The sequence below is a fragment of the Patella vulgata genome, chromosome 6 (assembly GCF_932274485.2).
Source record: "Patella vulgata chromosome 6, xgPatVulg1.2, whole genome shotgun sequence".
In the NCBI taxonomy this organism is placed as follows: domain Eukaryota; kingdom Metazoa; phylum Mollusca; class Gastropoda; family Patellidae; genus Patella; species Patella vulgata.
The window spans coordinates 26,543,306-26,561,436 of NC_065884.2; the positions used below are offsets into that span (position 1 = coordinate 26,543,306).

The 18,131-nt window shown below is 39.0% G+C and overlaps 1 protein-coding gene across 1 annotated transcript; it reads left to right on the forward strand.

The window, feature by feature from the left end:
* The first annotated feature begins 8,115 nt into the window (after nucleotides 1-8,115).
* LOC126823445 (uncharacterized) lies at nucleotides 8,116-17,718 on the forward strand. The gene is made up of 5 exons (XM_050552305.2): nucleotides 8,116-8,253; nucleotides 11,610-11,793; nucleotides 14,408-14,562; nucleotides 15,510-15,560; nucleotides 16,069-17,718. The coding sequence occupies exons 1-5, from the start codon at nucleotides 8,199-8,201 to the stop codon at nucleotides 16,557-16,559; spliced, it is 936 nt and encodes a 311-aa protein (XP_050408262.1). The 5' UTR covers nucleotides 8,116-8,198; the 3' UTR covers nucleotides 16,560-17,718.
* The last annotated feature ends 413 nt before the right edge of the window (nucleotides 17,719-18,131 follow it).

The window sequence follows — 18,131 nt, forward strand, 5'->3', positions numbered from 1 at the left end:
ACGTTCTTTAACACTATCAGATTTGAGCTGTATATCTTCGATGGAAAGGTTAAACAAGATGATGCTTTTTTAACAAATCAAATGTCATTTCTTCTCGTCGTTCGGGTGGGACGAAAAACAGAGCTCGCGTGTATGCCATTCCCGCTGTGATGGGAACATTTCCCGGCATAGTGCACTGCCCTGTGTTTGAGTTTCCAACTATTATTGAGATGAACCCTGATAACTATTTTGAACCTATGAGATGAGCACTGACAATTACTAGTATACTCTTCAAAAAAAGAAACGCATAGTGACATGTCGTTGTCGGTATACCCTCGCTCTACCATCGCCTCGTTGCAACATGAACCGCGTTGCTGTGGCTATACCCTGTGTGTCTGAACCATTAAAATCGCATTTGACGGTGTCGGCTTATTTCAAAACAACAGCTCTAACGGGACGTCTGGCTCGTAATATGGTTTCACGTAGGCGTCTATGGACTGTCTGGACTGAGACCCTACGCCGTCCAGGAATTGCTGCTGCAATAGAGGTCGCTGTTGTGATCCAGGGCAGGTGGGGTCACTCTTGTTTGGCCTGAGCTTGGGCGGTCACGTGTTGAACTTCGCTGTCGGTACCTATCCCAAAGGCGAGAACTGGTACAATGGGAAACTCCTACACCTACCTGGTATTTACCTGCTTGTAACCGACCAATAGCGTTGTTATGTTGGTCTTCGTTCAGATGTGGCATCACTTGGCTCGTTGAGTGTTTAAATGTGCAACTGATTTTGAAACCGAGAACCCCAGGATTTTAAAGACCGTAGATTTAGGTTTCATGCGAATAGCTTGCGAAGTTTTTAAATTCATGTGTCTTGGTGCAATCAAGCGAAAACAAATTTCGGCAAAAAGTAAAACCAGTCACAATTAGTGACGCTACATTTAAAACCAATAATGAATTTATTGTATCCTTTCATGACATTAGAAACAAGTAAGATTTATGGAAACAACGATCCCGTTCAAATAAAGAAAAATATGGAAAATAGGCTGTGCGTTTTTTTCTTTGAATAATATATTTTGAGTTTCAAAACCCTATGAACTTTGATAACTGTTCAACTAGTAGTAGTAGTTTGATTCTCATGAATACGAGAGAGGGGTGGTTTAACGCGTGCATGTTAAATAACAATGTCTGTCAAGGAGTAGGGTCGCCTGTCCAACCTCGTGGGTTTTCTCCAGGTCCTCCGGTTTCCTACCACAGCTAAAGTCTCCTGCGCGCAAGCGAATTATTGAAATAAAATTTAACCAAATGTTAGTCCCGAAATTACCTAGTTTTTGTTAAGTGGAAGTTAAATCCCATTTCTGTCTTTGTCTCTCTATCTAGCATACGAAATGCTGAACGAACCGAAAACATAATGGCTAGTATAGGGTCAACAATCAACGACCCGAACTTGACATGTCAACATGCAGGTCATCGTCTCAAACAATTTGTTAATATATAAAGATGTGATTTGCCGCTAAAGACACGATTAGACGTTGGTTTACTACCTTTCATACGAGACTAGCAACCACTTTACACGATTATAGAAAATCAACCCGTAACAATAACTAACATAGTAGCTTTCTGGTTTATAGTCTTTCTACTATCTTCATGGACTAATAAAATGTTATAATTCAAAATAGGATGTTATGTTAAAAAGGGGTGTCTTGGGTGGGGTTCCGGTTTACACAGGTTTCCTACTACTTCTGGAACCTCCGGCGTTAATCATTTATAGGAATTATTGTCATGTACTAAAGATTATACCATTTATGTTAGTCTCGAAATGACTTGGTTAATTTGGAGTGGACGCTGTCTGTATACGGAAAATACTGAAATGAAATAAAATGGGGATTAACGTCCTACTGTTCTGCTCCTATACTGGGCTAATGAAGACGGGCATACGTTATAGTGTGCTATGAGGGGAATTGTGCCCGGACAGTGGCACTACGGCCTACTCTTATATCGAATTCCAACTTTCAAAAGAATCTTTTATGTGCACGCCAATGTGTACACGGGACCTGACAAGAGGGAACCCCGCTGGAAAATTTGGATGAACTTTCTCGGCCAAAGCAGGGATCGAACACCCGACCTCCAGACTAGCGAGCCAGCGTCTTACCCACTTAGCCACCGTGACCCCCACCCCTCCCCCGGAAAATACTAAGGGAGGGCGGTGTTGGCTAAGAAAGTCTACATCTCAGATTTTCCATCTTGGTTTCATCGTCCCGTATACACATTGGTGTGTGCGTAAAATAAATCTTGGCAGTATCGGTTGCACAAGTGGCAGATAGTCGGCTATATGTTTGTTATTTGTGATATAGCAGCTAGTTGTTTGGGTTTGTAGCTTTGGGTAGCATCTAGTCTGTGTAAAGTGATCCTTAAACCCAATTCTTTCTCTCTCCTTTAGTTAAATATAAATTTTCATAGCCTTCCAAAGGAACGCAAATGTCTGCACGGGCGTGGTGACTCATGATTTTGCATGAGGAACGAGATCCCGTCCGGACCCCAAAAAACAATATTTTTATGTGTGTGCAGGGAAGGGCGTGGGGGGACAGTCCCTCCCAGTGCAATAGGATAATATTGAGTCGATTTGTAGCATATCTGACAGACGGTATATGCTTGACACAGGTTGAGCATTATGATTATGATTATAATGTTGAAAATCCCATTGGAACCGCGTGATTTATTTGCCATATGCGAGGGGGCTCAAAAACTCAAGGGGGTGCAAGAACTTAAAACCATGATGTAAAGCTTTTCATTGCGCCCCTCTCACTTAGCCCCTGTCTGCAAGGCATACCCCGATGCATTTGTAAAATCAAATGGAAGGAATTTCGATATGACAAAAAACTTAGTGCAATCGCCCAGGTTTATTGTTATAATCAATCAATTTGAAGAGATTCTGGTAATCTTCAAGATTGGCAAGATAAGCTGCCAAAGTTAAGTTGATGAGACGACATTATCATGATAGAAACACAGGGAGACTAGTCATAGTCACTACATAAGATGTCAACAAGTTGATGGGAAAAGAACAAGCATACCAAAGTTTAAAGTATATAGCGACTGAATGAATAGGACCAGGGTACAGGTAGGTTTGTGTCTAAATAGTTTCCAGGGTCAAACTTGATAAGATTACAATGTGTAAGAAAGCGGTGAGAATACGGTACGGTATTATACCTGTCAGATACAGATTTTAACTCAATATAATCCTAACTAGACCCTTTAACACCATAACAATACGTCTCTTCTAGTCTTCTATACCTACAAAATGTCGCATACAAATCTTAAATTATTGTCCTTTTATGTTTTTCTTTTTTCAGTCTTTGATTTAAGAACTGTAAATTACATAACTGGGTTTTTGTCTAAATCTAAAGCTTGGAATAAATATATAATTGTATGCAATTTAGAATCTACATGTTTATAAGGTGATTGTATTCAGGTTTTGTTACGATCTTTTATTTCACAATAATAACAATCTTCAACGTCTAACCAGGGTCGGATTAAGCCCTGTGTAAATATCACTGGGGCCTTTGCATCAACAGTGAAAAGGGGGCTATTTCAGGCCATTGTCCGCGACATTCAAACAAATGCAATTTATGTGACAATATAACATCTCTGGTCACATATTTGGGTATTATCGGAAAGGGTTCCAGTTCAGTTGTTAGGATAAGGTTCTTGTTTTGTAAATTTAGATACAAAATTTTAATAAAATATTCTCATAAGAACAGTCTCGTGCGCAACACTTTAAAAAGCCAACAGTGTGTGATTGTGTTGGTAGGGGGTGGGGATGGATGGTTGGACATGATGTCCTAAGCCGACGATATAAGATAACACAGGAGCCAATGGACACTAGCAGATTTTTTTAATTCTTTTCAAGGCTTGGCACCAGAAAGCTCCACAGCTCTTGGTTTATTTGATATTTGGAAATTTAATGGAAGTTTTCTTCCAGTTATTACATCCAGGTATCACCTGAAATGGATTCCTATATTTTACAAAGAAGCCAAAGACCTTTATATTGACCGGCAAAATGTTATATCGACCTACTTTATTGACCCGTGGTATGTTGTCTATTGACCTCTATAATATAATATTGACGTAGAGATTAGTCTGTTCGCCTCCCATCGACTATATATCTGTCTATATAATCTGTGATATAGTAAGTAAATTATTACTGTGGCGGTTAGAGTTGTTAACACCCAGTCACTAACAGTTGACAATATTGACAAACCAGTACAAGTCAAATGTTAACAAAAATCACACAGGATTCTTATTCTCATAATGTACTACTAGTCTGTATTTTAGACTGTGGGTCATGCTAATGTTGTGTCTCATATGTCTTTAGTAATCTTTTCCATTTTGGTTTGAGTCTATCAGCTGCGGGAGTACAATGTGTATATATATATATATATATATATGTTCCCCTCAATTTGACTGGAGATCTCCGTTGGAGTAAAAAAAAAACCCCACTTATGTGGATACTCTGAATCGTGGGAGGAAAGGTGAAATTCAAGATGGCCGCCATCCCACCATCTGGCGTCAAAGAATAAAGCACACGACCGCTACACTTTTCTCATAAAAAGTGTTGTTTTACAATTTTTTTATGTAGCTGAACAGCCCCCCGCCCCTGATAATTTGGGAGAGACAAAAGTTATAACGTTCTGACGTGAGGCTCGGGTAGTTTTGACACACTTACATCCCCTTCTACTCGTTGCCACTGGCAACCTTTGATAAAACTGTCCTGTTTAATTGCAATACATGCCTAAAAGTATCCGTGTATCAGAGCTGTACAGAAAGAGTACTATTCATTTCTGATACACGGATACTTTTATACCGTTTGAAATACCTATCAAGCAATAAGTAGCGGACGTTTAGTCCTACCCAGATCGCAATTGATAACGACGGCTCTATGCAATGTACATGAAACAACTAGTCAAATTCATAGTAACAAAACAAAATGGGGGGAAGTACATGGCAGTTAAAAAACATATACAATGACATTAAATTAACATAACAACATATTACAAAAATCAATTATTATACATACCAATTGGCATCTATTTCATAATTTGGTTTGATTTATATTAATATGCAAAATATATAAATTAGAATATTGAATAATTATTTTAATTAATTGTAATGATAGAAGGCGGAGTTCTCTTGCTGGACACTTCACAGGCATTGAAAATAAGCAGGATGAAAAAAAAACGCCTAGAAAGTCATAAACTTTATTACAAATAAATTTCAACGGAAGAACAATCCGCCGATGCATACTTTCACCAGGAATGACCCACGTTTCGCATTTCCTTTACACTACATTTAATAATATCGCAGTCCTCTACGCCATAGACAAGTTGTTCTGGCGATGCGGTCTAAACAAACACGTGATTGTTTTACGCTTAGAGTATCATAGCAAGACGCACGTGTAAATACTACTCAGGACGTCTCTCCACTGCGAAATCATTCTACCATGAAATGTAACGTGAGGCTCAGAAAGGGATAAATAATGAAAGAACAGAAAGTATTTGTCACTTTTCGGTTGAAACGACTCGATAATAAATACTATTTTTCACATTTTGCTTCACAATACTCGATAGAAATGTGATGTAAGTAACTTATTAGCACCTTTCCTCGGTGTATCGGTGAATATCAGGACAGTTTTGGTCGGGAGCCGCCTCGGCTGGGCCCCTCGACCAAAACTGTCCTGATATTCACCGATAGTGGCGCAATTCGTCATAATACAAAGTTAAGGATCTGTTCCGTTCTAGCATGACAACTAATCGCGTATCTATATGACGGAAATATGACTTTTCAATCTTACAGAGATGAGTATCATTCATTGTTGACAAACGTACTGCACTACAATATCCGCTACTAAACTATGAATAAGTTAGCTGTATCCGTTTTTAAATGTGTTGAAAGGATATGTACTGAAGAGATAAGGTTACATCAGGAAGCCACAATTCACTTTACTATGGGCGGATTCCACTTTTATTACATCTTCTTTTCTTTTTAGGGGACTATTGAAATGCATACTTATAAATGTAGGTGTACACTTGGTATTTAATAAAGCGCTTTGAAACAGTATTTCAAATATTAAAGGGGCATTATGTAAGATTTAGATAAAGAGCCGCACGTTCTCGCTATAATATTTCTAAAGTAGATAATGCAAAATGAGTATATTGAAAATTTACTTCAAATTACTTTGAGTGAAATTTTCGATGGTTGTAGTCTGGACAAGACGTGTGCATTGATCGTAACCATCATACTGTTCATTCGAGTCTTAGCCCGGCTTCTCCGATTTTAAATTAAATCATTACATGGCCGAACTGTTCTAATCTACTTAAAATCGGAGCAATCCGATGGCGTATGGAGTTGATTATGGTCTTGTCATGTTAATAATTAATGTTTAATTAATAATTTATATAACATTTAAGGCCCCAAAATAGACCTGCAATATGCAGATTCAGCTCTTACATAATGCCTGTTTAAAAGACAATAGCTGTTTAGTTTTAGTTGGAGAAATATTCGCTCAAGGAAAACCTGAAGCGTAAATGGGAGTGAAACATGTAATTTAACTTCATGGCGAGCAGTGGTTGTTTATAACTTGTAAATTTAATCGATTATTTTTTTCTGCCTGGACCAATGCTGCCCAATGACTTATTATCTCGTTTATTTAGTTCGGTGCTTCCCCACCTGTTTGACCAGTGGTCCCTCATTCAATACTCGAAGACCATTCAACTGGAAAACGGCACTTCAGGCCCGTAGCTAGCCCAAAAATGTTTGGGGCGTGGGCAAGGGCTTCTGGGGGCGCAGATGGGGCTTCTTGGGGCACCGATGTACCAGCACTTGACGGTTCACGGCGAACGGCACCGAGGAAATGCTCCCCCGCCCCCACCCCAGTAAATATTTGAAAATAGGGTTTGCACCTGTGAAAATGACCCAAAAAATTTAATGTTAAGGCTGAATTTGGGATATTTGCGTGTTATGATCTTTTGATATAAACACTATAAAAATTTAAAGGAAGGAATACGACTTTAGCTACCTATAAAAATTTATGGAAAAATCGAAATGTTTGGAATCGGGTTGAATTTTGAAGATTATCACGCCGGGCGTGGGCTTGAATCAATCTCTTCCCCATCGTGAATTTGACCTGGAAAATGTCCTACAATCTGGTAGATTTCGTCGTGGGCGGCCCACCAATCTCGGCATTATGGGGGCGCCCCTCCGGGATGAGGCACCTCAGCAACCATGCCGTTTTGGGCTCCCCATTGATCAAGTCGTGAGTGCTCAACCAGCCTCACTCGGCATTATCCATTATGTGCGACCCAACAATCATGTATTGTCATTATAAGGCACCCCATCAATCATCTCATTATGAGTGCCCCTTTGGGATAAAGCACCCCACAGATCACGCCGTTTTGGGCGGCCCATCAATCAATGTCGCTTGGTTTTATGAGTGCCTCACCATTTGGGGGCGCCTCATATATACCGACATGATTGACGAGGCGCCCATAACACCAAGTGACAATGGTTGGGCGCCCCGCCAATCTCGTCGTGGGCGCCCAACTAATGTCACTCGCCTTTATGGGGCGCCCATACTGATATGGGCACGTTGATCGTTGGCTTCGTATTGCGTCCAATGGCAAGGGCGGCTTAGGCGTCTATTGGGGGATCCGATTTCATGCAAGGGAACTACCAGTCTTGCCTACCCCCCCCCCCCCACGCTAGCTACGAGCCTAGACTTGGCATAAGGCAACAGAAGTGACAGTCCATACGAAATCCCCCCCCCCCTTCCTTGATGAGCCATTCCTCCCCAATTCCCCTTGCCTCCCTAAAACTTTACGATCCCGCTCAGGGAAACACTGATCTCGTACAAATGTTTGAACAGAAACGATATTGCAACTGCAAAATTTAACTTTCATTTATTTCTTGTTATTCCCACAAAGTACAACATATGAGATTCGCTATTTTTTATTACCAAGACAGCAGTACTATTGCATATTATATTATCTAGTTGATATTGGCAATGTCATTATGACTTTATTAATTTCAATTAATTTTGAAACCCGCCAATTTGACTCATCGTGTATCCGTGCAGTACAACAGAGGTCAAAGTTTAATATATATTAGAGAATACGATATTTGATATTAAATAGTTAATAAAGTCAGTATACATCCTGAATTATCATCTATCAAGATGGCGAAAATTGGATTTATATTTATTATCTCTCTTGTAATGGGCACAGTCTGCGGTAAGATTAAAAACATTTATTCCTATTTAACAGCCATTTTTACAACTTATGTTATTGAGATCACATATAATTTTGAATGATCGGAATACAATTCGGTACGTATCCTATTCTAAAATATATGACAACATGACTTTTTCCCTTGATGGCTCTTATTTAACCCTATGTATTCAATTGATACCCTATGTATTGATACCCTATGTATTCAATTGATACCCTGTGTTCATCAAAAAACACATGTGGTATATATGATAATAACTAGTGAAATTTGCCCTATTTAACCCTTTCTATTCATTTGTTAATTAAAGTGCGCAGAAGCCACCATATATAATGGTATAAATCTACCAGGGGAATATTACTGTTAGGATTCTTATTTAAACCCTTCTATTCAATTGATAATTAAAGTGCACAGAAACCACATGTGGTATAAATAACAATAACCAGGAGAATATCGGGAAGAAAATTACCGTTATGATTCTTCTTTAACCCTTTTCTATTCATTAAAACTTTCATAATAAAAGTGCACCGAAGCGACATTTGGTGTGGTATAAATAATAATAATCAGGGGAATATTTAGTGTGGTGTATAGCCGGGGATTTTTTTTATCGCCAATTAACCCTTCCTATTAACCCTTAACAATTAAAGTTCGCCGAAACCACATCTAGTATGTTATAATTTCTCTGACTGTTAGCTATAAATCCTGCGGTTGCTATAATATTCTGTCGTTGAAAGCAGTAATTTATTTCTAATCCGGAATACGCCACTTACACTACACCAAAGCGGATATTTTTTACAAATTGACTGATAGGCCACAAATTTGATCCACCTTAATCATCCAAAAACTGGCGGGTGAAGATAATAGGGATTATCCCTACCCTAAAACAATTTGACCAACCATTTAGGGATTATTTGTCAACTAGTTACCTCGGGAAATAGGACGAGCAACTTATAGAGACAGCTTTTTGATCCAGGGGATATGCTAGAATGCACCACATCGCATCTGATCTTTCACCCCCCCCCCTCCCTCCAAAACCCCATAAAAATAAACAAACACCCCCAACACATGCAGTTCCAGTTTTCACTGAGGGTCCACCACATTCTTTTTAAAATGCCTTGCCATATCCCCCGTTTATTTTTTCTAGCAATGTAACCCCTTGTATATATATATATTTAATTGGATAAGAAAGAATTCTGGTCATGTTAGAGAACGTTTGTAGTCTGTTCAGAAATATATTTTGAATGTCTTGACCTTGACAGCAGGTACTTTTATGCAGACTGTAACACGTGATCCACACGAGGGTTGTTTCAATATGTATTAGTTTTTTTTGTTGAAATAGACCCAACAATTCTAATGTTATTTCCGTGGTGAGAATCAGACAGTTAAATAAAGTGTTTAAACTAAGTAGGTGTATGTGGATCCAAGGCACATAAAACAGACGTCAAATTTAAATTACAACACGATAAGCGCTTCAGTATCCCTTTCTATGATTAATCGTCCTATTGCATTGACTATAAATATTCATGGTGGAGCGAGAGAGAGAGCGACACAAACTATGTCATTTCGGGAATAACACATGGTTCAAGTTTATTTTAATAATTCGCTTGCGCGTAGGGGTCTTTAGCAGTGGGAGGAATCCGCAGGACCCGAAGAAAACCCACGAGGTTAGACAGTCGACCCTACTCCTTGTCACGTACAACCGGGGACATATTTTTGAACTATTAATTCTAACATAATGCATCTTAACAACGTGAGAAAGGTAAGCCCATCAAAACTCAATAGATATTTATTTTGACCTGATGGCTGCCTTGCAAATTCCTTTAAAATGAACTGATGGGTTTGAGTAAACTCAATAGATATTTATTTTGCACTGATGACTGCCTTGCAAATTCCTTTAAAATGAACTGTTGGGTTTGAGAAAAAAATAAGTTTTGATTAAATTGAATTTTTTATTTTTATTTGTTGTCTTGGCAAAAATAAATTTTGATTTGATTTAATTAAATTTAATGCCTTAAATTGTTTTGTGATGTGTGTACAGTGTCTGATTTAGGCGGCCTCTGTCGCCAGCTTCTATTGCATGCACTTATAGTCTTAAACACCCTGCATCACCCTCAGCTTTACACAATTGTATTTTAAACACACTTCATATCCCTCTAGTCGTAATGATGGGGGTGCTGGGGGGGGGGGGGGCATGCGTGCGGGGAGTGAGGGGGGTGTAAGTAAAATAAAAAACCAACACTGTGTGTATATTTGTCTACAGTTAACCTTTTATATCCACAGATAGAAGAGCAAATATTGAAATATAATTAATAGTTAGGTTATTTCCACACCCTTTACTTAATTATCATCTCATTAAAATAACGCCAAAAGTATAATTATAGTTCTAATTGCCTAATCAGTTCTAAATAAATCAAACAAGTTTAAAAATTATTAAAAGGCATCAATACTGTGTCTGTCGTTGATATCTTAGGGATTGCATTATTCACACATTGCATTATTGCAAAGGTACGGTATAATGGTCTTTACGTTCAAATCTCTAAATTTTCATCTACAGAATAATCTTCGCTTAAAGTATCTCGAAAAATGGAATGAAATGAAATGGGGTTTAACGTCCCACTGTTCTGCTGCGACTGGGCTAATGAAGACAGCCATACGCCATACAGTGTGCTATGAGGGACAGCGGCGCTACGTGCACGCCAATGTGTAACCGGGACCTCGGTTTTCGTGCCATCCGAAAAACTAGACAGGTGTTTTTGTCAGGCCCTTCGTCCTACACCACTGACAAGGGGAAGCCACGACGGAAAATCCGATGAACTTTCTCAACCAACACCGGGTGCGAACCTGCGACCTCCAGGCTAGCAAGTCAGTCTTACCCACCGGGCTCCAGAAGTATCTCGAACGGTTTGGATATGTTTTTCAGCCGACTGTTACCATTTATTAGGATCGACATCTTTAGGGACAAAAGAAACCCACAGATCTTTCTAAATGAAAATTAGATCGAATAGTTGTTCCATCAATAATTAGAGTAACGCACCAGATTATCCCAATTTAAAGTAACCATGCGTGGTTTGCATTTTTTCGAAATTAAAAAAAAAATGTCCCGGTTTGGATTCAATCGGATTTAAAAACTGACCCACCAATAGATTGACGGCAACTAAAGATAGCGACGCTCTTGTTACATAGGGAGCAGCATGAACTGATAGATTTTTTTCGACTGATATTCCAATTGCTATTAAAGATTAAGCTGTCACAATATTCAAGTTTTGGGTTCTATGGCGCTAAAATCACGCATAATATAATATCCATTAAAACCATCGTCCTGTTTTTATTCCCATCACTAATGTACGCAATTCTTTTTCAGGTTACAGAAGTAATCAGAATTTTTCTCAACCAGAAGTGATAACAACTCCAAATTTCCCATTGCCCTATCCGTCTGACGCGAGTTTAAGTTGGGCGTGGTCTAAGCCGACAGGAAGATGGGCGGTTTTGTTTGAAGAATTTGACATACATTGTATGGATACATTATACCTGAAAGACGACTCAGCGTAAGTTTATATTTTAAAACTGCTTGTTATTTGTGTCATGGATTAGTCGGGGTATGCTTACTCTTTATAATGTTAATAATAAAAGATGAGCTGTAACCAAAGACAAAGAGTGGACTTTCCTAAAGGAAATCGTCAAAATACTAACACCCAATTGTAATGGCCTAGTGATATCTTTTGGATTTTCTAGCGAGGTTACCTCGTGTTAGAGGTGCATGACGGAGTGTCTGCAATCAGGGGCGGAATAAGGGATCGACTGCTGTAGGCGGCACGTTCCGAACGGCCAAGTCACGGGGGTTCGAAGGACTTCTCAGAGAAAATTTTGAAATTTACATTGCCGGAGTGCGGATTTAGATACATACTGGAACCGATGAATTCGTTCCCCATATCTAGCCAAAAACAAATGAAATTGGGTTTAACATTCTGTTCTTCTACAAAAACTGGATATACGGACGGGCAATGTGCCAAGACGGAACATCGTTTCTGCCTACTCGTCTTTGAGATCCTGATGTTCAGCTTGGAAGTTCCTCGGAATTTTCCGGTTAGGTTTCCAGTTGTCAGTGGCGCGTATAGTCGTATGGATGGGACGTAAAACCGAGGCGTGCACGTGGAATTTGCCGTATCACAGTTTATTAACAAAGTTGGTTTAGAAAAGTAAGACATTAACCCCATGGACATCTTGATAGTACTATAAGCATCTGACATTTCCGTGTGGCAAAGCATCTTAAACAGAATATGGGAAGCTTATTCAAACCGTACATTAAATTTTCACGGCTTTCCTGAACTCATTACTGATATGGATTTATAAGCATTTTTGGATTTAACGTCCTACTTTTCTACTTCGACTGGACTATTGAAGATCGGCATACGCCATTCAGTGTGCTACGAGGTCAATTTTGCACGGACAGTGGCACTACGGCATCTCTTGTATGAAATTTCAACTGTCAACGGTTCTTAGAGTTAAACGTCAATGTGTACACGGGACCTTCTCTTATATCTATTCCAGCTGCCACGGGATATTTTACGTCCATTTGTACACGAAAGACTGTACGTTGTCCCTTATTGCCAGGCCCTCTGGCGGTGGTTCAGTGGGTAAGGCGCTGACTCGCTAACAGGTCCGGGGTTAAATCCCGGTGTTGACCGAGAAAGTTCTCCATGATTTTCCAGTACAGTTTCCTCTTGTGCATGGCGGAGGACACAGGACGTCCAGTCGTTCGGATGATATAAAAAAAAGGGTTCCGTGTAACGGTTGGAATTCGATATAAGAATAGGCCGTAGCCCTCATAGCCCACTCACTACACTACATATATTTCATATATGGCCGTCGTCATTAGCCCAGTCGGTGCATATAAGTAGGGCGTTAATCCCAATTTCATTTCGTTTCTAGTACTTATTACAGGAACCATATAAGATACGGATATAACAAGTAGTAGATATAATCTTATTTACTCACTTGATATCCGAATAAGCCGTATCTCATATATTTCATAAGTAAAGTCCGTCCTTGTTAACGGGAAAGCGGCATCGTTAGGATTCCAAGCAGTTTCCGTGAACTTAATTCAAACGGTTCTGTTCATGGGCTTTGGTAAACCGTCCTGCAACACTGACAAGGGGTAGCCACGCCGGTACAAAATTTTTTCCGGCAACAACGGGATCGAACACAGGACATCCAGGTTAGGGAGCCAATGTCTTACTAACCGAACCACCGCGGCTCCTCAGTGATGTGCTATTTCCACTAGAGCGGGGAATAAAAAAATAAGAATAGGCCGTACGCTGCTGCCCGAGCAAACTTTTTCCCCGTAGCACACTGCATGATTCATGCTCGTCTTCATTGTCCCAGTTAGTAGAAAAGGGTAGACGTTAAACCAAATTTCATTTCTTTGACTAGACTACGGTTTTATATTTTGTTTGAAAATATAACTAAGTTGTTAAAAGGAAGAACTCGTATCAATTTTAAAAAACTTCTGGATGACATTTATGCTGTTTAACATTAAATCGTGCTAGCTTTCTATGAGATCTATAGATTATTGAAAGGAAGAATAGCTTTAAATTCCACAACAAACATCTAATTTATTTTGTTTGTGCAGCTATGTATTTGTGGCAATTTTTGGATCAGGCACGTTACTCTCTTGTTGTTGTTGTTCTTCTTCTTTTTTGCCGGGCGACGCTCTTTCAAAAAAAAAAAAAAAAAAAAAAGCCCAAGGCTCAGCCAATTCACGTACGTTATACGATCGACATGGAACTTGGCATGCTTGCTCCTTGGAAAATTGCGCTTTGATTTTTTATATAATGTCAGAATACCAAGACGAATGCGATTTGTCATAATTTGTTTCTGGTACACAGTGCGTTTATATTTGTTTTATTGTTAGCCACAAAATTGTTGGCTTGGTAGCCTAGACCTATGCTATAAAATACAAACTAATTGGCTAATAAGTATACCTCTTAAGATCTTAATATTCATTTAGTGGTATTTAGTAACTGGGTAGAATAATAAACTATAACACATACTTATGGAAAACAGTTACTTATTTATTTGGGCGACGTTTCGATCTTTAGACAAACTATAATTTGTTTGAAATATTTATTTCCTACAGCTTCGTTTTATTTGCACTTTCAGTGGTAAACAACTACCCTTTGACTGTAATCAAAAGCTAACAAAGACAAGAGCTTATTATACTAAAGGATCGAGTCTTATAATACGATTTACTTCATCTCATGAGTCTGAAGCCCGGAAAGGATTCAAAATAAGGGTCTTGTATGGCAGAGATAAAGGTGAGGACATTTTACAAAAATATTCAATGATATATATTGCAGTTCCTTTATTAACCAAACACATCCTCCCACTCATCCATTCATGAATTTGGCCTGATAACGTTTCTCGTATTCCAGGCATGATATAGCCCGGTTCAATACAGATTGGTCTCTCATTTCGAAAATCATCCGACTGGAGACAACCTTTACTGCCTGAATTTATCATTTTTTTCCCATTTAATATTAGCTATATCGCTACGCATCAGAAGTACTAGAGAACACCTAACTGCTGACGAGTACAATACCATAAAACAACGCCTCGTGCATTTACATATGCATACAAACCTTGATATGTATTTTGTAATATACTTAAAGGAGCAAAACCGTTTTGATTTAAGTCAAAATAAAGTATTAAATTAAATTAAATTGGATTAATGTCACTATTCTGCGTAACCCCTTACGTCACCTGGTGTAGTAAATGTGCACTTCGTGAGACCCAGGTAGCGCACGGCGTGTGTCGGTAGGAGAAGAGAAAGGGGCATCATTCGTTTGTGGAGGTTACCGTCCACTTTCACCTACGATATCGTCGACGAAAACTTGCATGGAGAGCCGAATGGTTAGCGCGTGCGGGTTGTATCATAAGGTCTGTCATTAGGTCAACTGGCGTGGTTTCGATTCCCCGGTTGTACATGACAAGGAGTAAGGTCGCCAGTCCAACCTCGTGGGTTTTCTCCGGTTTCATCCGACTGCTAAAGATCCCTACGCGCAAGCGAATTATTGAAAGAAAACACTGAACCGAAATGAACTAGTTTCTATCGAGTGGACGTTAAATCCCATCTCTCTCTCTCTCTCTCGTCATTAAAGCTTCCTGTGAAACACAAATCCACCTGTAAAATTCAGTGGTATTGATTGTTTTGTAATTGTGGTTGTTTTGAACTTACGAACTTACAGATGTTTTATCTTTACAGATGATCTGAAAAGTCAAGTTTATGAACTTAAAAACGGAAATAAAGACGGCGGTAAGTTTCAATTGGTTGTTACATTTGGAAATGTCCCATAATCTCTGACGTTCATGCATTGGTTTTAATCAGACATAAAACCAGTGTGGCATCGGAATGTCTCATTTGCTCAGATGTTGGGATGCGTTGATAATTTACGTGATCACAACTAAGTCAGCAACTAGGTGACCTTGATTCAAACTCAAGCGGCTGAGTGGTCTCGTGCGCTTTAGCCGCTTTAGGTTTGCCATTGGGTCAAGTGGCGTGGTTACGTTACCCATGTTTGTACGCGACAAGGAGCGAGGTTGCCTGCCTAACCTCCTAGGGTTTTTTTTGCGAATCCTTCACTTAGGTCCCATTGATAAAGACCCCTATGTGCAAGCAAAGTATTGAAATAAAATTGTAACACGTAATCACCTGGTTATTGTCGTGATATAAGAAATAGTTTAGGTTGGGCATACAAATTTTGGTTCCATACATTGCTTGAAATGAGAAGGGAAACAACTCTATAATAAATATTTTCTTTCAGACGGTGATCACGTTTACACCCTCCTTTATGTGATGTTGGCTCTGGTCGTCTTAATAATTGTTGGCATGGTAGTATCAGTAATTATCATCAAGCGACGAAAGAGACCAGGTAATCAAACCGTGACCGTTTCCGTCGCAACAAACCATGTAAGGAAGGGTTCTGGCGTGTCTTACAAACGCTCCGCGTCGACGTCGGATTCAATGGATACAACTACCACTACAACAGAAGTCGAGATTTGTCGAAGTAAAGTGCAACGAACACCCAGCCAAAGGTCATGGACAACGAGAGCAACATTGACCAATACACAAAATGGTGTTGTTGATAATGTGTACTCACCGATGGAAAACATGGCGCATTATCAGAATCAGATTAATCGACCTTTATCACCGGTACTTGAGTACGACCCTCTTAGTAAACCGGTGCCTAGCTCTGTCCGTCACCCCACTACAATATCTGGCTACGAATCTCCTGTCATAAATGTCTCAAAATAGGTTCTTTAAAACCGTAATCCACATACAACAACTGCACCGCTTTTAAAGATGCATAGTCTATGTAATTTTCCAAACCTATGTCTGGGTTCTTGACAATATTGCCTAACTCTCGTAGCGCTGAACAAAGTTGTAATTTAACATGCACATAAAACTGGCGTAAATCCTAGTTGTTGTCTAGGGCGAACTGTTAGTTACTGGAATCTGCTACCAATATACCGATATAGGCAAAGTCTTAGGCTATAGTTGTACACAAGATAGAAGAACGGATACTACTTTGCTTTTGGAACGTCCGTCGACTTGACGAGTTTCAGTGGATTACACTGATTTTTCATTTTATATTTTTGAACATAAATGATTTCCCATTCAAGAAGCAATATTGTTATATATAGAGGATATTTGTCGTTTACGCATTCGTGAAAATATAAGTTTTCTTGCTTCTCGATGAAATAAAATATGTTATTCACGACAAAACGACAAATGTTCTATATATTTTATGATTTTACAATCATTTTAGGTAAAAACAACATGGACTACAGCTAGCCAGTGGAATAACACTTTTATTTCACTGATAAAACGCGGTATTCCACTACTGATCATAAAATAAATATTAATATTTGTGACTGTGGTTTGTTTGTTTGTCTGTCTGTCTGTTCGGGATTGGCGGCTATACTAGGGCTGTCCCGAGGCTGAAATTTGGTGCAGAGGGGTAGGGTAGCTCGGACGGGGAGTAATATAGCCTACAGGTCAGTTTGCGATAGCCTACCACCTCCGGTTAGGGAGTTATAACCCCTGAGCGAAGCCGGGCATTCTTCTGGTTAATTCATAAATACGAACGACGCCAAATCGGTACACGGAATTAAAACACGTATGTTTGAAAACTCTAATTTTTAAATTCGTTTGTGTACAGCAAATAACTTTAATGGACGTTAAATTCATAAATATACGTTCTGATTTATTGTATTGATAATGATAAAAAAATATGCTCAGTCTATGAGTTTGTTTATTTTATACGATAAGGTTGATTTTGTTGTTTTGTTTTTTTAATTCTGTTGATTTGGTCAATTTTATAATTGTATACATGAGCACCGCATAAGTATTTTTGTTTATGAAATATCTGTTTTTCAAATATATTTTCTAATAAAAAAAAACCCCTCTTGAACGTGCTTGTGTGATTTATTACTTTTATAAGAGCTAAAATCAACAATATTCCAAATGGGTCTCAATGTTGTTAAGACAATGAATTCAGGGGTCAAAGTTAAAATGTCTCTGTCATAACTACAAATTAAACAATCTCTTTTTACTTCCCACCCATCACACTAATATTTCTTGAAATTGATACACTCATAGTATACGTTACCTCTGGGAAGTCTGGCCTGATTTGAAATATTTAATACGAAATGAAATGGGGTTTAGCTTCCTACTGTTCCTCACCGACAGCGGCATTACGGCCTATTTTAATATCGAATTCCAATTATATTGTCAAGCGTTCATTATACGTGCACGCCAATATTTACACCGGACCTCGGTTTTTCGTCCCATCCGAACGACTATGCTAATTTGTCCCTTGCCAGA

What these genes read in the sequence shown, in the direction of transcription:
- LOC126823445 (XM_050552305.2), top strand. Translation starts at nt 8,199, where the DNA reads ATGGCGAAAATTGGATTTATATTTATTATCTCTCTTGTAATGGGCACA. An exon ending in TGTAATGGGCACAGTCTGCG is followed by an intron (nt 8,254 to 11,609) that starts GTAAGATTAAAA and finishes ATTCTTTTTCAG; the next exon opens with GTTACAGAAGTAATCAGAAT. An exon ending in AAACGGAAATAAAGACGGCG is followed by an intron (nt 15,561 to 16,068) that starts GTAAGTTTCAAT and finishes ATTTTCTTTCAG; the next exon opens with ACGGTGATCACGTTTACACC.